General features: G+C 35.7%; 2 protein-coding genes across 2 annotated transcripts; both read right to left on the reverse strand.

Annotated features, from left to right (window-relative positions):
* Nucleotides 1-120: 120 nt before the first annotated feature.
* LOC113232634 (dosage compensation regulator-like) lies at nt 121-14953 on the reverse strand. The gene is made up of 8 exons (XM_026467405.1): nt 14770-14953; nt 10987-11231; nt 10220-10479; nt 3059-3232; nt 2115-2194; nt 1207-1395; nt 566-660; nt 121-135 (listed from the first exon to the last, which is right to left on the reverse strand). Exons 1-8 carry the CDS (start codon nt 14852-14854, stop codon nt 121-123), a joined length of 1143 nt encoding a protein of 380 aa, XP_026323190.1. The 5' UTR covers nt 14855-14953.
* A 1840-nt stretch (nt 14954-16793) lies between these two features.
* Nucleotides 16794-18104, reverse strand: LOC113232635 (zinc finger protein 93-like). Its single transcript, XM_026467406.1, has one exon. The coding sequence runs from the start codon at nt 17982-17984 to the stop codon at nt 16794-16796; it is 1191 nt and encodes a 396-aa protein (XP_026323191.1). The 5' UTR covers nt 17985-18104.
* Between the last annotated feature and the right edge of the window lie 5608 nt (nt 18105-23712).

A 23712-nucleotide genomic window follows, 5' to 3' on the forward strand; every position in this document is an offset into this window, starting at 1 on the left:
TTAGATTTTCAGTACAAATCGGCAATTTCATACTTTAACCCCTATTAATATGGAGATTGAAGAACGATAGTAATAAAATCAGGTCATCTCTATCTGAAACTACATTAAACGCTTTGTTTCTTATGTACCCACCCTCTAGACGAAATGAAAATTATTTAAAAATTCTAACAATTAAATTATATCGCTGTTTTGTTCGCTCCAACACGAGAAAAGTAATACAAATTAATTTAAAACCGTACAAATAGAAGACAGACATTCCAAAATTTAAAAAGGAATTAAAAAGCTGCCAATACTATTTTGTTTTATTTTTTAAAGTCAAAGTTGGTCTCAAAGCTTATGAACACATGAGGCATACAAATTAAAACCAAAACATAATTATAATTTGAGATAAAATATCTTGATTAAAATATCTTGTTTTGACTGACTAAACGCCTAGTGTATAAGTATGAAAACCTACTTAGGAAAAAGTCTCGAAAGTGTCGTTTTGCCTTAGTGGATACAGTTATAAAACAGGCGTTTGGGGATTTTCTACACATTTTGTTTAATAATAACAAACAACACATACCTGATAGAGTTCACTGTTCTGACAGAGGTCACGGTGATGTTTCTCCAAATCAGAACTTATCTCGTCGAGGTTCGTTGTTGCTAGCGGGCCCTCATCTAAAATAATAAAAAAGGTTTAATGATTTTTTAAAACAATCTGACGGTTACCTGGCGGAAAAGTAAGGAAGAACAATCTATAATTACTCGGTATGTGCACAGTCTACAGCTGTTTGTCGACATCTACCACTGTAATTCATTCATTCTTAATGAGACATAAGTTGACAAGTCCCATATGCCTGTAATTTCACTAGCACCCTTACGCTCTCAGTAATGCTCACATTACTGCTTGACGGCAGAAATAAGTAAGGTGGCAGTACTTCTCTGGACGAGCTTTTCACCTACTGTTTTTTTTTTTTTTTTTTTTTTTTACTATTACTATTACTACTGTTACTATTTGTAGTGTACATAAGCGAGAAAAGTCCATAAAAATGGGAAAGATTATCGATCATTTAAAATATCTTAATAGAAGATTTCTTCTCTGCCGAGTGTGGAAATAATAACTTATGCCTAACTAACTAACCTGCCTCATATAGAGGCGAAACAGGTGCCGTTGTATATAAACACATATCTGGATAATTTTAAACCCTGCAAAATAGTATTTACCTATGTTGCATCCTGTCCAAGCATTCCAGTTCTTCTGAGGCGGAGACCAAGAGACCACACCCCCGGGCGTTGGACGAGCTTCTCTCACCAACTTGACTCGGTCCACTTGGTACAGCGTAACGCTTGGCGATTCGCCCTCTTTCTGCTCTGGACTTGCTGTGTCTACGTTTACCGGCTCAATTTCGAGGGCTGAGAAAACAAAGAAGTAAAATTAGTATCAGGGTCCATCACTAGTTTTTTTTTATTAATGTATTGAACTCACATGTTAAAAATAATCTGAAATTTATTTTTCAGTCGCAACAAATACCAGAGATATCAATTGGTTAAAGTCACTGGAAGCTATGTTCCTGTTTAACAAATAGATTTTTATATTTTTATTGAATTGATATTCAATTATTTTTTGTGAAATTACTCCACTAGTTTGTTATAATTATTAATACAAAGATCGAACACTCAGAAAACGTTCCTCCGATCCGGCCGGAGTCGAACCGACGTCTTCTAGCATACATATGCAGATCTTTGTTCTTGTTTTTTTAACGACTTTTTTGCCGTGGCGCCATCTGTGAGAAATCTAACTTTTGAAATGAAACTTTTAAATGAAACTTTGTCTTCACTTTTAATTACAGTAATAAATGTCCAATCTTATTATCGCCTGTATAGCCAATGATAAGCAAAGGGAAAATATGCACAAGCAGCAGCATACACTTTAGGCATTCACCTCTAAATCTAAACAGTATGCTGCCCTGCGTAAACAGATAGCATCCGGGATAAACGAGCGTGCAAAGCCCGACACGAAAGCTGCCCCGCGTAAATAGGAATACGTCCTAATGCCATGACGTACGTTAGTCTTTCTTACCCTGTTCAATGGTTTTTATGGTTACCACTATATTCAATTGATTTCTAATCACCTTGCAAGGTATCTGCTAGTTGACTCTCGAGCTCTGGACTGATTGCCACTGGGTAAGGTTTCATGATGCCTTCAGATGATCTGTAAAACAGTTTAAATAAATCTTCTGCAATACTTATTTTCGTCAGCTGATATTGAAATTGGGTCTAACGGACGATTTTTACACATAAAAGCATATTGTCTTTCCAGACTTTAAGAGCCTATGCCCACGGCGCATCTTATACGCGCCGACGACGTGCATCATCTGCGCGTATACGCGCTGCAGACGCGCTGCAGCCGCGCGTACGTATCGCGCATTTTGATAAGAAATAGTTTTCATTTTAGTTTTGTTTGTTAATTTCAGTTAGTTTCTGAAATTAAGCAACTACATGAATTCTAAGTATAAACTCTAGTGGAGTATATAAGCTTCTCGCTTGCAACGCGATGTTTGCGCGAGCGTTTGAATCGATTCATTAGAGCGCGTCTGCGGCGCGTGTACGCGCGTATAAAATACGTCATGTATATGGGTTCTAACTTGGGCTTTTTCAAGGCGAGAGGGAATGGGCATTATTTAAGTGTACTTGCTCTATCGTCACTTTCCATCAGGTGAGATGGAGTTCGAATAGGCACTTTTTTTTATATAAAAGAAAAAAAGACAGGGTCAAATTTTTTCAGAACTTTAAAATAGTCGTCGTACATGAAGATGACAACAAATTTAACATAAAGATAAATTTTTGCCATCCCCTGAATAATCCTGTTTATAAGATACGTGTTTGAGAAACTAAAGTATCGTTATAGTGTATAGTTTAAAGTAACAACCTCAGCGTACACGGCGCGCTTTTCATAGAAATATTAGCGCACACATGTGACATTGCTGTCAAATCTAAATGATATATTGTAAACGAACACAATGTCCAGCTTATCTTATACTTTACTGTATGATACTCTTTTTACTTTGTGACTCACCGGTCTTTCTTCAAAGTTCCACTGAAAGGTTCAATGACGCCAAGATGGTACAGTTGTCGCACTATAGACAGCGCACAAGACTTGCTGGCCGTTTGTTTGTTAGACGCAGTTTCTCGCCCCGTCACGTTGCGACCCAGTTGGCGTACGAAAAACGACATCTCGCAACAGAAGCTCCTGTGGATCAAATAGGAATTTAAAATCCAAAATAATTCGCCGCCCATTAATACCAGCGCAGGTTCAAGGTCACGATCCATAGCTACGCGAAGAGTATGGCGTCATCATAGGTATAGCTTGCGTGGGTCACTCGGTTTTGGATGATGGCTATGGTTGTAATATTTGATTAGGGTGTCACCAAACTTATTAACGCGGAATCGTCTTGATGCGATCGTGTTTAACCGCACAAGTGCATTAATCCGATTCGCCGTTGACGAGTCCGTTAGAGTGCCGTATCGCGCCAGTTGTTTCTGCTCCAGGATCAGCCGTCGTCGGCATACGTACGGACGCGATAGGAAATTCGCAGGAAGCAGATTCGTTGCCAACCTATGTCGAGCCGCGTGCGTACGAACCGATACGAATTGTACAAAATCTTTTTCGCTCTTAGGGCGCGTTCCCATTATGTCGCGACGACAGATAGTCGTGTAGTTTAAAGAGCCGTAGCTTGTATATTTAAGTGAAGTTATTCACATTATACGAATTTATTTACACGAATAATTGTCGTTCTCGACTTTTCTGACGTTACGACGACAGACTGTCGTGACAATGGGAAGAGCTAGGACGACAGTCGTCAGACGATAAATAAAACGTCACGGTAAAAATGTGACGACAGATAATCGCAGCTCCGAACGATTCTGTCGTGCAAACTACAAAGCGGCTGCAGTTAACCGATAAATTGACGTCGCGATCTATTGGGAACAGTTAGACACGACAATCGTTCAACGGTGAATTAAACGTGTACGACACAGTCACGACAGATAGTCGTGACATGGGAGCTAGACGCGACAGTCGTCCAACGATGAAAAAAACGTTACGACATAATGGGAACGCGCCCTAGAACGACAGCAGACTCGAATGTCGAATCACGTTCGTACGACCCTATGAGAAACGTACGTCTTTTTCGGTCTGACGGTCATGGACATAAAGCTATTTCTGACCGGCTTAATGCGATTCTGCGTTAATAAGTGTGGTGACTCCCTTATAGGCAACATCACAGCTACACCTTACACCATTATGATATCCTAACTACGACGACGTGTGTCAGTGACGTCATAGCAGTGGCGAGGCGTCCATATAACTCGATTCCCACCGGCTTGCCTAAAATTTTCCACGTATTACTAAAAATCCGAACAAAACCAGTAAAATGAAGTGAACTGGTATCTTGTGTGCAGTAAGTGTTGTATTTAAATGTCGCCAAGGCTCCTTTTTAACGGGATAAGAAGTTTTTGTTACGGTTTTTTTGCTTGGGCTTTGATATAGAAAATTGTCACGCCTCGCCACTGCGTCATAGGCAAAATTTCCATACTCGTGGAACGGACTTAATTGTAAATCTTTTTGTGTACCTAGTTGGTGTAAAGTGCAAACTAGATACAACCCTAAAATCCAAGTTCGGAAAAATCTCGCGCAACTTTGGGAATGTATAGTATCCAGTTCGTATTTTACACAACTGATATAAAGTTCATTATGCTATGTACAATTTCGTCACAAAAATCGTTTCCATTCTGTTTTACGGCCATGTCAACTGAGCCTATGGCGTATTCACAGGCATATCCTGCATCCGTTACTGTTAGACATCCTATTAGAAATCATATAGATACAGAATGTTGGCTCCATTTTCACATATTACGTAAAGGTATATGATTATAGGCAACATCACAACTGCTCCTTGTACCCGCACGATCTGCTAACTACAACGCCGTCGGTGACGTTATAGCATTGTCATTCTTATACCAATCAAAAGCAACACTCGACAAATAAATGCAGCACAGATGTATTAACATACAAATCTGAATAGCAATTTTCCTTTATCATTATAATCTGATTTTTGTTAAAAAGCCTCGTATTTGGTAGCGGTGCGAAGGGATATTAGTGGAATCTTTTCACTCTGTTGTGAACTCTAAGTACGTTATTTTTTTATCACAGACAGACCTTCCTTATAATTTGACAAAGCCAAAAAATACCGCCAACAGAGACCACAGCAAAGTGACGTAGCAGAGTAGAACCCCCCGCACGAACCCGCCGCACCACTATCTAACGCATATTAAGCCCACCGAAACCAAAAGAACAGCGACCAAGCAATGTCTAAGAGAAGAACGTTTGCGCAACCAATAGGATTTTGTTACTTTGATAAAAAAAGCGTCGATTGCATTTTCAGCTCTTTTCTATTCTGTATTGGTAGATAATGGTAAACAGATCGATGGGTTTTTAGAATATTGACCTATCTCAAAAACAGTAATTAATGATAGAGCTGGTTTAAAAAACTGAGGCATGTTCGAAGCCATGATTCGATCACGTGGTTCTTTTAACCAACGAGAAGCTCGATGTCTTAGGGTCGTATTCCAAAACTCTACTCGATACTCAAGTCCTGATTTGAGTATTGCATCATACTCAAGTCCTTGCCATTAGGGTCGTATTTTCAGTGCTTGAAATCATACTCAAGTCTGCTCAAATCCTGACTTGAGCATTGAGTACAGTTCTGGAATACGACCCTTAGACTTCTTGTGACTTTAAAAAGAATGTTTCAGTTTCTATCACTATTCTTGACAAGCAGCGAGATGTCAAAAAACGAAATGCTTGTTTAAAGAGATGTATTTTCTCTTCGCTTTAGTGGTTAATGGGCAAGAGCAATGTGTATTGACACATTACCAGGTAATCGTTGAAACTATTGACTGCCGCCATGTCATCAGTTTTTTTTTTCGAGGATCGGAGGAAGAATCTCTCCTAACTCGTCAACGAGTGTGACGTACAACCGTAGGAATACCCTTCGCGAATCACTTTGTTCATTTCCGCGTTATATCGGAAAACTATGCTGACTTTGATGTCGCAAAGAAGGATGGCGACATCCCGTGTATTTTGTGACCCGACGACGTGCATTAAGAAGACCTATCAATGCTTGTGATTCAAAGCATCAAAAAAGCTCATTGAGTACAGCCTGTGGAAGCTGGGGTTATAAAGTTGATATGGGTTATGTTTATAACATTGTCCTGTATTTTAGCTTCAGATGTTTGTTCGTAGTAGCACAAAACAATAAGTTTTCAGTTTGTTCCCAAAAATAACAAAGAACTTCCCGAATATTCCCAAATCTGCCAAAAACTGCCACATTTAATAAAACTTATCATGTTCTGCAGCAATGAAAATGAATAAAAATTGAATCTGCCCAAATGGCAGCAATCTGCCACAAATGGAAATTATTCAGCTGGCTTCAGAAGGTTAATCGCCCAAAATGTTCTCCTACTTGGAATACAGTTCTCTTCTACTTCAGCAAGACTACAATTTTTAAATATACAACTGGTAATGAACCAGCAACGTTACGATTGATCTGACGAGAGGCTAGGCGAAAGGCTATTATGAGTGCTTGCATGTAGGAATGCCGAAGGATCCCTTGCCATTCCGTTCCGCCAGTGGGCGCCGGGCCTAATGCATTGGTCTTTCGGCTGTTAACCCCATTATCTACCAAAGTAGCTCAAAGAGCTGTTTCAACAACCAATAGTATCATATTATTTTGAAAAAAAAAAACACCGTGGGTGCATCAAAATTACTAAATTCTATTGGTCACTCATCACTCCGCATTGGTCAATATCACGTTTTCTGATCCGAAATTTAATCATTTAATTTAAATAGAAATTCAAATTCAAATCTTTGTAGGGATTACAATACTTACTCATGTTCGATATAGGAAGTCTCAGGAGATTCAGGAGGTGCAATCAAGTGGTCATTTCAAATCGCTCACCTGCGTGGAGAACAACATCTAAGACAATTAATTACGTCTTACAGTCATCTATCTACTTTGTCTTTTTTTTAACTTGAACATGTTTGTCTTGAAACAAAACTTGTTTTTAAGGTCTCCTACTAAGTTCTATATAAGACTATGGCTTTATAGTCAATATATTGAAAACGGCGCGTTTTTATTCACATTTAATTTGCCTTTTTTCTGTTTTTATTGGGTTCTTGGAGCTTTTAAAATGTCATTGTTTTCTCTAGACCTCATACAAGATACATATAAAATAGAGACTCTGTGTTTCTTGTTTCGTATTAGTGGAAACTTAACACAATCTCGTCAGGAAAAAACATTCCATAAAGAAATCTGTATAATAGTTCCGAGAATGTGTTCGTGCCAGTAGCCAACTCGCGTGACGTCACTTCTGGGAGTACATTTTATAAAACTAGAGGAGCGTCTTGTTATTAACCTTGAACGCAAAGAAGAGGGGAGTTATAAGTACTATTTTGAATTGGGGGATTTTTTGTGCTTTTGTAAGCCTACAAGAGCTAAAATTAAAGCGGCTCTTGCTCTCACACTCTTAACATTTTGCGTCGGGGTAAGTTGCAAAGTAAGAATGTTGCAACTTACCCTACGCAATATGGCACTACAATGTTTAATCTAGACCTTATCAGCATTATATTAACACTCAAGACAAACAGTCCAGAAATCCGGTCAGATTATTGATAGATGACTGTTTAAATCCATTTTGTCTTAGACCCGTTCAGACACGGCGATTTGAAATGACCCGAAAGTATGTTCTAAGTTTATTATAGTCGTGAATTTTCAGACATTGTTCTTTGGGGTGACAGTTACAGTCGCGGCCAGTTGTCAATGTTTTCAATTGTCATCCCACGGAACAACGTCAAAATATACACGATTGCGTTTATCAAGAATATGGAATAAGGCTTAGGTATCTTTTTGAAGTAAACCGTGCAATTAATTCTGCATGTTTTGCTTCATAACGATAAAGTTTAAATTACAGTGCAGTTTTTTGTCATGATGTGCTTGGTACTTTGGTAGCATGACAAAAAACCACATTCCAGTCGTACAATTCCAGCACATTTCCATATTTGATAAATTTATCTAAGGTCTATTTTCTAACATTTAGAACGAATGGCACTACACTATAACATTCAAGCTTGGTTACTCGAGTTGTACGGAATACCATGATTGCATTTTCATATCATTTTCTCGTGTGATACTGCAATTCAAAATGAAGCTTAACTATTGATATACGAAGTTATTTTTAAAATACTAACAACATCACACGACTATATTAATGATATCATAAACAACAACTACTTTTGTTCCAGGACCTTTTACAAAACATAATAAATTTTCCAAAAATACACTTTAAATTTTTTGTAATTACTGTCCGACACTTTTTAGATCAAACGTGCAAGCGTCCTCCGCGACGATTCCCGCCCCAGTCTTGCACAGAGTTATTACCGTTTAGAGTTTATGATGTTAGCAATATTAGGGTTCCGTCACTCGCTCAAGGTTACGCGATAAGTGCCTACCGCTTCGTGTATCGCTGACAGTGCAAGCATATAATTTAAATTACATTACAATCCTTGTACAACCCCAGCATTCGGTACCGCACGACTGCACACGTGGGGAACGTTATTTTCACGCCTCTGAGCGCGTGCTTAGGTTCCTTTTTTCTTTTTTATATTTTCGATTTGCATGAGAGTGATGCATCTGTTACGTAGTAACTATTAAGAAATCTGTGGTAATATAGTCCTGCACGGTTGTTAGCATTTTACAAATAATCTTGTGTAAGGTTAAAGTGGAAAGTAATGTTTAACTGGATTTAAGGCGCCTTTAAATTTGACGCTAATAGAAGCTCACCAGCCGCGCTACTACTAATTTTCATACAATATTTGGAAGTGCAGTTGTAGCGCCACTTTTGCAGTCACAGTTAGGCTAAACTCACACCGGCGCAGAGTCGAAGCGTCGCGACGCGTAATGTTTTTCGCCTATAGCATATTCATCTCTATTTTCCCATTATTAAGATACTTTGTGGTATGCGTCGACGCGCATCGCCGCGCGTTACATTGTGACGGTGTGACCTTACACCGTCATCCCACCTTTTTGTATCGCCTCTCTCCATTCGTATCGTATCGTTTTTTCTTCTCCCTCATATTTAAATTTAAAATTGTTCCATTTTACCTCGCATTCTGATTTTGTTTCTTCCCATCGTCACTCTCTGCACGACCGCGGTAACGAACGTACCACTATTTATCTTTTTGAATCGTTTACTAGCTATATTTTTATACAGTTTACATTTTAAAGATTATAAGATATTTGTTTGAATTGCTAAATTTACTAAATAAGATGTTGGAGGCTGCGGGGCTGCGGAGGCTATTACTGCTATCCAGGCTACAGTATTACAATCCACCATCACAGCAGCACCTCCACAACTTGGGCGCAGTGAGACGTCTGACGCCGACCACATTGTGATCCGGGCGCACTAATGCGAGCGAGTCAGCTGGCGTTGTATTTGAAAAATAGGACGTGACGCGACGCTTCGACTCTGCGCCAGTGTGAGTTGAGCCTTAGTGAACTAAAAATTACTGAAGCGTTACAGACGTGCGACTGTCGCGCTACTGCAGCGCTTCTTAAAGCATCTAATTTTAAGGAGCCTTAAAAGTTTCCCAATAATAATTATATTTGCCAGTTTCCATATAACTCGAAGGACTCTGAATCATAGACTTTAGAAAATAGACCTGTAGTTTCGTTGGTCAGGGCTCAAAAGATAACAGCAGTCACCAGTTTGTCAAATAAGGTGAAAAACCAGTGGCTTATAAAAAAAGCGTTTCAAAATGTTCTATGTTGCAACGTAAACAAAATGTCTGTCTCTTATTGCTATAATATTACATAATATGGCAAAAAGTGATAGACATTGACTATACAATCTGTTTGTTTTAGTAACACAACACTTAAAAAGTTAGCAACATATAGAAAAACTTACGGTTTTCTAATTAAGGTTTAAATTCTGTGTTGTTGACCTTAAGGGCCTAATTGGTCAGAACAACACTGATAAGCAATGACTAACATACAAAGCATTGATTTGTAATAGAAGTCAAGCATGCCTGGACTGGCAAACTCCTTGACCACATAATCATTAACCTAATGGTTACATTAATGTTTGCTTGTAAATTTATAAAAAAAAAACATAAACAAACCGTGTATGATCCGGCCCAACAGCCTTATAAATGTAGTCCGAATGAATCTTATTGACTTGTAGGAACTGATGAAGTTTAGACTTAGCATTCTCCATAGTCCAATTGCCATGGAGACTTGCATTTACATCCAGGTCTTCAGCCTCTTCCACATTCTTTTGTTGCTGAAGACGATCCATATAGGTGAAGTTCCTGTTTTCACCGTAGTTCTGTCCTCCATATGCTTGGTACGCTTGGCCCATACTTTGAGGGTCCATTCCTTCCTGTAAAATTTTATTAGCTATAGTTTCCCCAACATAGATGCTTAGCAATTGCGCCGCCTGTTGCACATTGTTGATTTTATATAATAAGTCAGTGTCTTTATCAGAGATTGTGTATAAACTTCGAATAATACACATAGAGAGTGGATAAAACCTCCTTCTGAAATCTCAGAATTATTGAAGGTGAAATGAAAACAGAACAGTTGTTATATTATTACATACAATTACAAAAATTTTCTTTAAAGTACACTCTAAAATTTATAACACTGAGCAAGTTTTTTCATATTTACAAAATCTTGAAAAAAAAACTTGAAATATCTACATTATACATTTTTTTTATTTTAAAGCTGTTTACGAGGCCGCTACCCTAGTGCCCTAGTACTCTTCAGCGCCCACTGGGGGGCAGTAGGGACAACTCTGGGAAACTATGTTTTTGGTGAATATACTGTGCCAATTCTGATATCTGGAAACTAAGAACTTCATTATGACTTTTTTTATCTTTTTACTTACCTGGAAAACAGGTTTTGCACTAGAATGCATCGGTCCCTGGGTACCAGATCCATCATCCTCAGCTTTAACCCTGACATCCTCTGGGATCTCTGAGGAGTTGACCTGTCCAGTTCTAGTCAGATAGCTGACAAAATCTCGTGCGGCATTCATCTGAGCCTCTTTCTTGGTAGTCGAATTGCCTGCTCCCACATAGGAAATGCTGTCCACTCGAACTTCACATAGAAAACGTTGACGATGTCTTGGACCTAGATAAAATTCGGGTAGAATAAAACATTGTTGGAATCACGGCATAAACACGGTTGTTACTAGATAATAATAGTGTCACATGGACCTTGATAGAAACTTTTGGTACTTAAATCTAGGTAGTTTTTTAATCTTATTTTTATTAAGGCCTGTAACACTGGGGTGTCTATGTGATGTCAATCCCTGTGGATTATTCTACTCTATTGTGTGGCTCGTAGTCAGAGGCAAGACCTCACATATGAGTACAGAGTTTTAGCCCTCTTCGCCAACAGGTCACTCGACACAACATTTAACTCCCCAACCTGCCAAATATCCCCTAATTGAAATTTGCTTCTTATAGCCACATAATGGCCACATTCCATCAAATGTAGCATACACACATCAAAAAAAGTTTGCGATCAGTTTGAAAACTTAACATATTTTTAATATGTGGAAATATTATTAAGAAATATGTAATAAATAGTTTTTTTGTTAAAAGTACAACATTAAATAAATAATTAAAATTAAAAATAAATAATAGTATCACTAAAGAGGTTTTTGAAATATTTTAAGAAATTAAAAAAATATTTCAAGTTTTAAAAGTGATCGCAAACTTTTTTTGATGTGTGTATCTTCGAGTTTGTTATAAAATTTGCGTAGTGGTGATTCTGCTCTATTTATTGGATGATAGAACTTATTTAAGGGAAGGTGGCCAGCACGAAGTCTAAAAGCAAAGCCCATGTGCACTTCTAGAAAGTATGCTGTCCACAAGACAGGGATTCCACTGTGGACGCACTTGAACAGTTTTGTCATAATTCCTTTCACTGCAGAAATCTCACCATAGATCTTACTCCACAGATCCATATTTAGTAGTGTTGCAACGAACAGTATTTCACCTTCAAGTCGGATTCCGAATATCCGGCCCGGAGCGAAGCCGAATAGGCGAATATTCGGCCAAACTATTCGGCCTGATTTATGATCTTACGAAAATTGACGCGCAAACCGCATTATAGCAAAGATAGCTTAAAAGATACATACATATATATAAGTTAAATTAAATTAAACTAGTAATGATGCATGATTTTGTAAAAAGAAACAAAAAAGGAAATTTTATTTCCAAATTTATAATCCAAATTTATGACATCTTAATGAAGAAAGTAATTGTTTATTTCACTTCAGTTTGATTTAATTTTATGTTCATTTGCAAACAATTTGATTTTGTTAGCGTTTATTTAATCATGAGTTTATGACAAAATTACATAATAAGTAGGTAGTGTTCATTTGATTTGTTAACTTTTTTTATCTCATAGAAGTTACTATTTGCGATAATTTACTGTATTTTCTTATTTCTTCCTCTTGTTTTTAGGTATTCGGCCGAATAGTGATTTAATATTCGGTATTTGGCCGAATAGCAAAAAATAGGCCGAATACCGAATAGTAACCGAATATTCATTGCAACTCTAATATTTAGGTCTCTTACAAATGGGATGATTTCTACAGCATATACATAATAACTTGTAATATAAATTTCAATCGTGAAAATGTTGTCTATTAAAATATTTTGTTTGAACTAAGTACTAATTTTAAATGCAGACTGGAGAACTCTAAATGAATAATAATTATGCTTTTCTTTATAAGAAATGCCTTTAGTTGACAGAGTAGGATTTGTTTTCTTTGTCATATTTTTACGTTATTAAGTATTTTCTTGTAAATTAGTATTTATTTGCAGTATGGACCTTTTTAAAGTTTGTCTATAACACTTTCGTTGAATTCATAGTGGGCATCTGTTTTAAACATTTTGATTTTGAAAACAGAAGCTCTCCCGAAATTGTACTTAACCGTCCAGAGTGGTCGCACCCTTGCGCCGAACATAAGCAGTCGCGCGCGGTCTGTTGGCGCGTTCAGTTTGAGAAGACAAATGAATATTATCAATGATGTTGTATAGCACATAATAAAAATAAGTCTTTTGTCTATATAAATGAAAATTCATTCATTTTATTTAAGAGCCATGCTCTTGTCGGTGTAGCCTCCTCCACTCCTCACGGTCCATAGCCAACTCCTTGACCTCCCTGTAACTGCTCATAAATGAAAATAAAAAACATGATTTACTTATTATTTTTTTAATTTGTACTTATTAATCAAACAGTCCACAAAAATTCAAAATTTTAGGCATATGACACAAAACAACATTAGAAATCAAGAAAATAACAAAACAAGATGAAATTTTCTATCTTAATTGTTAATAGACATCATAATTATTACTGAGACCACTCAAAATTATTATCAATAATAATTGCACAATTTTGTAGGAACTTTAAAAGCACAATTATTTTTAAATGTCTTTCTTCATGATGTTCTACGTAATATCTTAACTCTAATATAATAAAAAAGGAAAACAAAATAAAAACTTCTAAACATTTTAAAGAGTAGGTACAGGGTCAAGAGCACGTCCAACTTGACTTAAATCCAGTTCTATGCCGCTTATGATAAGTACGGTCCAAGTACAAAGTGTCAAGCTTGACGTGCTCTTACTGTACTACGATAACCTACTCCTTATCAGTATCAATGGTTTAACATCATCAAAATCTTCATATTCATCTTCTGTTTCCGCCTCCTCTGCAAACCATTCTGACGCATTGTAACTCATTGTCTACAACAAATAGTGTAATTATAAATAATTGAATATAATATTACATAAAATAATGTAATTTTGTAATATACATAGATAGATAGATATACACTTTATTGCTCACACACAAGAAGAAAAACAGTACATAGAGAGCAATTAAGGTGGGCAAAGGCGGACTTATCGCTTAGAGCCATCGCTTCCAGACAACCTTTGAGATATAGGTAAGCTAATCAGAGCACCAATAGCAAAATTTGAATTGTATAGGTAGACAACAATTAACATTAATTTTATTAAATAGTATAGTATGTATAATAACATGAAATACTCACCCAGGCTTCAATTTCATTCCATGAATTTTTTTGGAACACGACCGGTCGCGCGCGGAATCTGAGATCGAAAACATAAATAAAGGCACATGTGCGCTTGCGACGAATGTCACAGGGCTCTAAGGAGAAGTACCTCATCTCGTCGAGGCTATCACGGTCACTCAACCATCTATGGTTTATAGTTTATGTAAAATGACTAAAATAAGGTCACTGCGGTGCCTGAGACCGCGCGCGACCACTGGAAGGTCGTATCGTAAACGGGACTGCATAAAAAGGCATAACACCAGCAATATCTACAAACTAGATTGATGTCATGGAATGAAATGATTGATGTCATAATAAACGATATTACGAGGTTATAAATTAAATAAAATGGCGACATTAAACCTTATAAACATCACGAATCACTGCATTAAAATGCGAGGTACTCGAAATTGTAAATAAAAATCTAATCTAAAAAATATTTTGAGGTTATGTATATGGATGAAAATCGAGCAATTGCGCTTTCCACGTGTGTTTTCAATTTAGTAAAAACAACGATTCAGAAAAATGTATTGTTTATTAACAGGATTAGAATATAACTCCTTCAATACAAAATATACATACCCGTAGCCCTAATGTCGAAAGTCGGTGTTAGCCCTTGCTTAGCACACCAAGAGTGCAAAAAAGATTTTACGTCCATAGTGGACATTTTGCTAGTTATTAATAATACTTGTTTTGTTAAAAATCAGAAAAATAAGTAATTCCGAAAATTAAATAACGTCGGCTTCCTGTCGCCGCAGCAGCACACAATGACAATCAACATGACTCAAGTTGTGATATTTTTTTACGAGTTTTGGCTTGGATATAAGTGAGTCGGAGAAAAATTCTCATTTCTGATCAGTCTTAATTTTTAAGAAAAATGAATATTCTTTATTCGTCCCGTATTCTCCCATTTTCTTTCGTATAATTTTATTTCTTTCTCCATCCTCCATGATAATTTTCCACGCTGACACCGGTCAAAAGTTTGTTATTGAACGAAAACGACGCCTAACTTTGTTTTACTAAACGATTTTATTTATTTCCCGCTAAATAAAACTTCCTACAACGTTTCTAAAAGAAAGAAAATAACATGAGCTCTCAAATTATATTTTTGTAATGTCATTAAAATATATATATAACCGTCATTGTGAATAAAAACCGCCGAAGTATTTTAATAACCGGCAATCTGTCTCACTACCGCTACACATGTCTCTCAACCCTGACATTGGCAAAATCGTCGCGCAAAACGACGGAGCCATAGACATAAAAGTTGAAGTTGAAGTTGGATATAAGTCTTTTGAGCCATTCAATTTATGTAGTCTTACGCCGCGTTAACATTATCGTGCTGGCTATACACGAATGTGTCGTCGAAACAATCGACGAAACATTCGTGTCGAGTGGTTGAAACGCGTTCACACATTCGTGCGATAAGCGATGCGATCCACGACACGCATGTGTAAACGGTCACTTCGCTATTCGCGTCGCGCCTCGCATCGCCACTCCTGCGATCGCGTCGTGAGCGTTATTTCGAGCACGAGTCAAAGGACAAGTTTTTTTTAAAGGCGTTTTTTTTACAGAAAAGTATAAAATACAATCAATGGTAAACATAAACTCTTGGTATTTCATGGCATGTATCCATATATTTATATCAATATTAACGAAAATGGTATGGATACATGCCATGCATTTTCATTAAAATGTATACAAAAAACGGTTATTGTAAATTCTCGGACAACACTCAAACGGGTCGTGATAATTACCCAATTATCACGGACTTGTATATTAAACTGGACAATAAGTAAGTTAATAAAACGAGCCGAGTGAGAGGCTTCAAAGTAGTAATGCGTCTCTTTCATTCATGTTTCAGCCGGTCATATTGTTTTTAACTTTTTAATTTTTACAGAAAATATGGCCGCTTATGGATGACTAAAACTACTACTACTACTACTACTAGTAATATTATTTCATAATACAAATTAGTATACTTATTTGGTATGCTACTTCATAATAGAAGATATCATTGTTTATATATTTTTTTGTATTATAACAGTAAAAGCATATTACCTTTAAGCTAATTTTATTCAACCAAATTTTAAAAATTAATAGACTAGACACTACATAAGATGATTTTATTAAGCATTGGCAACTTGTTAGACAAGGACAGACCACTACTTCGAACTATCTCACGTGACTCAGTTTTTACTTTTACTTAAAATAAACCTTAACATAACCCAATAAGGTGTAGGTTTGTAATATTGGTATATCGAAGTGCGCGATCCAGTTTATGAAATATATAAATCTGTGGTAATTATATTTGGTGTCAATTTCAATAGTAGATTCTGACTAAAATCTAATAAATTCCGTAGTTTTAAAAGTGGTTGCATAATAATGATAAAATCACAAATGTAATTTAAAAAAAAGCAAATGCTTTGTAATAATTTTTACAAAAATTATATGGATAAATATATAAAATACCACGTGTTTTTTTTTTGTTAGTTTAAATAACTTTTAATAAATGAAAACCTACATAATAACCTTCATGAGTCACTACATGTTACTTAATAAAACCTTAATCATGTTAGACAATAAATAATCACATAGAACTAAATTTATATTGCGTTCTGCTGTTCTTCAGCTCGTTTCTTAGATTCCATTAGCAAATATAGAGGTGTCCTCCCACTCCTCATTTTATCCCTCTTATGTACTTTTAACTGATGTTTCATCATTTGCTTACGGTACCCAAAAGCTTTACCACATACATCACAAATGTGGTCCTTTATACCACTATGATCAACTTTGTAATGTGAATCCAAATCTTTCTGAGTGTAAAACCCTCTTTGACATTGACCACATTTGAAATCATGTGTGTTTCTATGCGTTAATAAATGTTTATTCAGATTGCTCTTGTTAACAAAAAATCTAGATGGACATTCAGGACACTGGTATGGTTTTTCTCCAGTGTGAGATCTCATGTGCATTTTCAAAGACTCACTGTATCGTCCTTTGTATGGACATAAGGTACATTCATAAGGTAACTTGTCTAGGAAGTGTGTTGCACGGTGACGTGTAAACTGCCCCTGGATTATAAATTTCTTTCCACAAATATCGCACATGAATGCAGCTTCCATTTTATGATACAGTAAATGTTTTTTTAAGTACGCATTATTATACATGTTTCCACAAACAGGACATGGAATTTTCATGTTTTCGTGTTCAATAGACATTCTGTGTTCAGTATACTCATCCAGTGTTTTAAAATCTAAATTGCATTTTCTACAATGATAGCATGTATCAACACTCTGAGCTGGTTTTTTGTATTTATTGTATTCGTCTTCCTTTTCATGGTATTGATATGGCATTTCTCCTTCATCAGTGTCATTTAGTGCCTCGTCATCATGAAATGAAATGTCATCAGATCGTCGTAAGAATTGTTCAGATTCTTGAGCTGTCTTTCGAAGCATAATAGCTCCTTGCAACAATGAGAGGCATGATTGGCACAAATATTTAGGATATTCATCATCATTTCTAACATCTATAGCCGTTATACTAATCAGATCATCTGATATGTCTCCAGTAAAATCGTTTCCGTAAATAGGAATATTGCCATCCTTCAAGCATACTCTGCAAATTAGCTGCTCTTCTTCGTCGATTTGTTCTATTTTCAAAGTTATTTCACTGGATGTATTGCCACGAGAAGGACCCTGGTCACTATCATTATCCTTAGATCTTGACTTTAAAGATTTCTTTCGAGTCATGCGTTTACAATGCAACATTTTTACAAGCATCAGGGGACCTACCATCTTAACAATTTCGTGTTACTGGTCACACGAGTACTATTTACTGGTTTCTACATATATTGCACGAAATTATCACTACTCAAGTAGTCTACAAAGCTCTGTTATTATATGTCTCAAAACAAAACGGAGAAAATTACTATGAAAGCGAAGAGACTATAATTTAACTATTTTATACACAAAATTAAGATGCTGTTTACATGATTATTCATGTGAATTGTCAATGTCAAGTCAAACATTGTAGTCGTACAACCACACAATTAAAGAACGAAACTCAACGAGCATCCGCAGATAAGTAAATTTTAAACAGTTTTATACGCAAACTTAAATCAGTATGTAGGTATACACGGCTCTTTTGCGAATTGGTTTCGTATCTGGGAGTTGAGATCACAGATACGTACTACCTGTAAATGGAATCAAAAGAATATTTGCAGATTCCGGAGTACCCCAAGGATCTCATCTGGGGCCTATCATTTTCTATTTTCATAAGTTACATACTCGATCACATCTACTGTTGCGTAATTATCCGAAAAATTTCGATAGTGGACATTTTTCCAATTCCAATTCCAATTTGTTTATAGTGGCTCCATCGATTTTCACGATGATTCTGCCAATGTCAGGGTTGAAAAAGACACTTTTATGTTGGTGACTATGTGTGGTAGGATAAAAGGGACAACACAAAGATACAAATTACACATTCAAATCACATGCATATATACAAAAAATAGGCTTAGGCTCAACTCACACTGGCGCAGAGTCGAAGCGTCGCGACCCGTCATGTTTTCGCCTATTGTATATTCATCTCTATTTTCCCATTATTAAGGTACAAATTTGTGTTATGCAAATATGGAAACGGGCGTCGACGCTTGGAGGAGATCCGGGCGCACTAAAGCGAGAGACATCGCGCGACGAGACTCGCGCGTCATAAATAGCAATATTAGTACGTTAGCCACGACTTTTGACTACACTGATTATCAATTATTTATACACCGAATATATACTAACACATGAGATAAGTTTCTTTTGCGCCGGGTCTGGGACGTGACCAGTCTCCTTTGAACAAGGTATTTACAAAATAATGGAATATGAATTTGGGTCAGAAGAGAGGGTATTTTTAATGGGACGAGGTATATTTTTAGGGATCAAGTTGTACAGGTGGATGTGTATATTTGTACAGTGGAAAAATATATGTTCCAAAGTGCCTTCCTCTATTCACAAATAGAATTGTCTCTTATCCTAATCTTGGCCAGGAAGCTCAGCGCTTAGCTCAAGTAGATATTTTTCTACTTTATTTTGTTTATACTTTATTTTTATTATATTTGTAATTTGATGAGAAGGTCGAACGTGCTCATAATAGGGTTCCGTAGTTGTTACATGATATTCCTTTTCAAATTCTGTTTCAACATTTATGTTGTCTGTGGTTTCAACTTTAAAATACAAATTATAAGAACTATTGTAAAATCCTTTTATTTCTTTAGTTATTATTTTTCCATAACAGTGACCACTAAGTGTCAGTTTCCGGTGTCACTGAATCAAACAGCAACATTTCATTTCAGTAGTTTTTTACACACGAAAAAAAAAATGGCGGGATTTTGTGGTCACACTTCATAAGATTTAGTTTTTATTAGTTTATGTCTATAAGGGTCGTATTCCAGAACTCTACTCAATGCTCAAGTCAGGACTTGAGTATGATTTAATTTAAAGCATTAGAAATCATACTCAAGTCCTTGCCATTAGGATCGTATTTCCAGTGCTTGAAATCGTATTCAAGTCTGCTCAAGTCCTGACTTGAGCATTGAGTAGAGTTCTGGAATACGACGCTTAGATTATTGGTTTGAGCTGTACCTATACATATTGAGTTTCTTAAATCTTTGTTATCTTTGATGGCATTTTAGGCAATGCTCAATGTTTATAATAAATTCCTAAATAATTTCTGTACAACGAGAAGTTTTAAACGTAACCGGAAACGTCATCATCTTAATTTTGTTGGTGTTCGCGCGCGACGCGCCATATTAAAATTGCCCGTTCTCCTGACGACGTGTAAGGTACTGTAATTTAAAAAATCTTTGGCTAAGTGTTCCCAAAAAGAAGTAATATTATCTTGATTTGTACTCAGCTAGGTAAGTTTAACATGTTTATATATATCTTGGTAATAGATATTCTCTCAGTGATAGTTGCACAGAGAGAAGGTGCGTCAAGCTTGACACTTAAAATTTAAATTCAAAACCTAAACCTTTATGCAGTTTCTGATAAGAACTACTCGAAGTCCTAAGTGTCAATATTGATGTTCTGTGAACTTTACATAATACACCAATAATAACCACAAAGCATCGGTATATAGGGACACAGTATATAATCAAAACTATCCATGCTGTACTCATGAGTAGTATCACATAAAAAGTATCGTACTCATAAAAGTATCGATATCTTGAGGTATCGATATTTTTGTTCTGCAGATTTTCCCTACTTAAAGGCAGAATAAAACACGAATTTGATTATATTTTTTTATTTATGTGTTTTAATTGAAACAAATAATAAAAGAATTTGATTAATTCAATCAATTCAATCAATCGTCATTTCAAATAATTTGTGTTACTTAAATTATAATTTCCCACTCCTCTGTACCTACTTTCACTTAATAACTTAGCTTAAAAACAAAAGTCTATTTGGTGACGGTCTGTTTCTCGTTTTTGATACTGTATTGCCTGCTTTTGAGAACAAATATTATGAAGAAGGGACAAACTTCTATTAAAGAGGCAAGTGGTGGCATACAATATACAGCCAATTCATTTGTGATAAAGGTTGCCATTTAAAAATAATCACTAGGTGGCTTGCGTTATGATATGAGGCAGGAATTATTCAACACAATACTTGTCAAAAAGTACTAATACCTGAAAAGTATGGAATGAAAAGTATTGGAGGGAAAAGTACTTGATACAAAAAAGTATCAACACTTTTTCCATGTCCCTATCAGTATATACTTTACCAGGCTATTTTATTACATTAATGTATATATACCAATGGCCTTATTGTGAAAGATGGTATGGTATAACCGACTGTTTTCCCTATATCGACATCGTCGCAGCACATATTAAATTACCATGTCTCTGATGTGCAAAAAGGATGGAAGTTGCTAACTCAAAATTTGTAAAATACGATGTTAAAAATTTCCAAAAATTTCTGATAAATAGTATATCTAAAATATATTTTTGATATTAAGTAATTTATTTATGTTAAATATTATACATACATAGTTAACACAGAAACTGTTTTGATTGAATTAGGCCATTACTAAAACAAAATCTCTTAAAAATTTACCTACATTAAATTATATCTATACAAAATTATACAAGATATTATTATGGCATATAAAGGTCGTATCTAACTTAAATGTACCTTTTAATAATACTTGACTTATAAGTAATAGAAATAAAGGGCACAATAGTACCTTTTTTGTAATAATTATAAACTAATTATTGTAATTTTACTACATAATAAGAGCACAGGTCCATGCATTACTAGTAAAATCTTTAGATATTAGTGTGTGTCTCTTAGTAGATCAAATATGTCTTTTTATTATAGAAAATTTGATTATTGATCTCAGTTGCAGCTTTTGAACTTGCTGTATATTCGACAATTAATAAGATAGATTGCTATAAAAAATTAAGTACATTCGCCATTTTTTCGTGACCTCAAATATATGTATATTCGTCGGCTTAGTGCAATAAGCCGACGATTTATAACTAAATTTTGATAAATATGTTAGTTGTGCTTTTTTTCTTCCAAGGGTAAAATTTTTTGGGTTATTCCCATCTGATCCCTTAAACTGATCCACCGATAATTTTAAATAGCAATTGATCGCCAGTATATTCTGCAACTCCCAATTGATCCCCTCATTGTATTTGTAAGGTAAGTAAGGTAAGTCAAGAGAAATAGAAGTTTTTAAATGAAATATTAATTTATTGAGCAATTGTGATCAAATGTTATAATACAGACAGTTAAATTTTTTGGTGGCAGGTCTTTAATACATAGTGTCCGGAACTGGCCACTTACATAAACAATATTTAAAAAGTAATTACAACATTTGAAAATGTAACTCTTTGACTGTAGAATACAGTTTGTTTCATCTGACTGACACTTGTTTTTACATTGTGGCGTCATTTTAGAAATTGATTGTCTACATCACCATGGATTTAACTCGTGAAAATTTTCGTAGCATGATTTTCTACGATTTTAAGTATAATTTAACAGCTCAGCGGAGCTTCGCTGTGCTTCAAACTGCTTTTGACGATGAAGCACCATGCAAGACGACTATTTATCTCAGTGACAAATTTCGTGATGTTCGCCCGTCCACTGCTGTGAACAACAAAACATCGATGCTGTGCGCCCTATGATCAAAACAGACAGGCATGTGACATACCATGAGGTTCGGGCATCTTTAGGCATAGGGGAAGAGGCGCAGATTCGTACACTTTTTTTTTAACTTTAATTTTGGGCTACTAAATGAAATTATAATGAATATTTTTTCTACCTGATTGATGACATAACTAATAAACATTACCAATTTATCTTTTCTTAAAAAATAGCATTGAATAATTGAAAAATTTTGATTTTATCAAAAAATGGGAATTGTCCAATTCTGCCCTACCTGTGGGGTACTTTGATACATCGCTTGGGGCACTTAGAATGTGTGAATCTACGTAGTGTGCCATTCCTGGTTGCCACGTATTATCAGCACTAGGTGATCAACTGTTCATAAAGTATGACGCTATATGTGCATCCGCACTTGCTAGATGAAGATTTCTTTCTAGGGCACCATTTGAAAAGTGTTCTTTGTAATGTAGTCTTGGAAGTAGAAATACAGGAGGAAGAGTTGACAATAGGGCAAAAAAAGACGCTATAACTTGGACCTTTTCAAGGCGAGAGTGAATAGGCATTATTTAGGTGTTCATGCTACATCATCGACCTCATCGTCACTTTCCATCAGGTGAGATGGAGGTCAAATGCGCGCTTATTTTTTATAAAAAAAAATGTGACTAATTCACTTCTTTGCAATAACTCTTGTTCAAACAGTTTTATATTATTCGTACAAAATAACTAATATGAGCACTTTGATACGTACCAAACTGCCCCACTCACTAGTATATAAAAGTACCCCACCGGCCGGTTTAAAAAAAAAAAGGGTTAAAGACCTGGGGGCCAATCGCGCTATTTTCGCAAGGTTTAACCTTACAACATTTGAGGTTATGGTTTTGGTTAATTAATGGTTCTACCGACGCACAAAATGCAATCGCGCTATCAGTTTTAATGAACCTAAACCTCAAATTAACCTCAAACTATAACCTCGTATTAAATTTTAAGAGACGTGCCTTGACTTCCTAAAACCGACTAAATTTTACCGTAAAACGCACTGAAATGTCAATATCTACGAATTCAAGTCTATAAAAGAGCGATTTAAAAAAGTGTGTAAAAGAAATGTCATTAAATTCTATTGTAAACAACACATTGATGGATCCATAAAAAAAAAAGTGAGTGAAACATGTGTTGTGATTTGAACCAAATTAATTGAATTTAGTGTGTTGTTGTTGTTGTAGATAAAACACGCAGAGGCAAGTACCTACACATTGTTTTCCTTTTTTAATATTCTATTTAATAAAATAGTATCTTTTTATACAATCAAATAGGTAACGCTAACTACTATTAATTTCGAAATGTTAGCAATGTAGAATTAATA

This window comes from Hyposmocoma kahamanoa, unplaced genomic scaffold, assembly GCF_003589595.1.
Source record: "Hyposmocoma kahamanoa isolate Upper Pololo Valley unplaced genomic scaffold, ASM358959v1 76, whole genome shotgun sequence".
In the NCBI taxonomy this organism is placed as follows: Eukaryota; Metazoa; Arthropoda; class Insecta; order Lepidoptera; family Cosmopterigidae; genus Hyposmocoma; species Hyposmocoma kahamanoa.

Excerpts from the sequence above, each read along its gene's own strand:
- LOC113232634 (XM_026467405.1), bottom strand. The coding sequence starts at position 14,854 with ATGTCCACTATGGACGTAAAATCTTTTTTGCACTCTTGGTGTGCTAAG. Across the intron at positions 10,480-10,986 it reads GTGCAAAACCTGTTTTCCAG|GAAGGAATGGACCCTCAAAG; the intron begins GTAAGTAAAAAG and ends AAAATTTTACAG. Across the intron at positions 3,233-10,219 it reads GTTGGGCCGGATCATACACG|GAGCTTCTGTTGCGAGATGT; the intron begins GTTTGTTTATGT and ends TTTGATCCACAG.
- LOC113232635 (XM_026467406.1), bottom strand. The coding sequence starts at position 17,984 with ATGGTAGGTCCCCTGATGCTTGTAAAAATGTTGCATTGTAAACGCATG.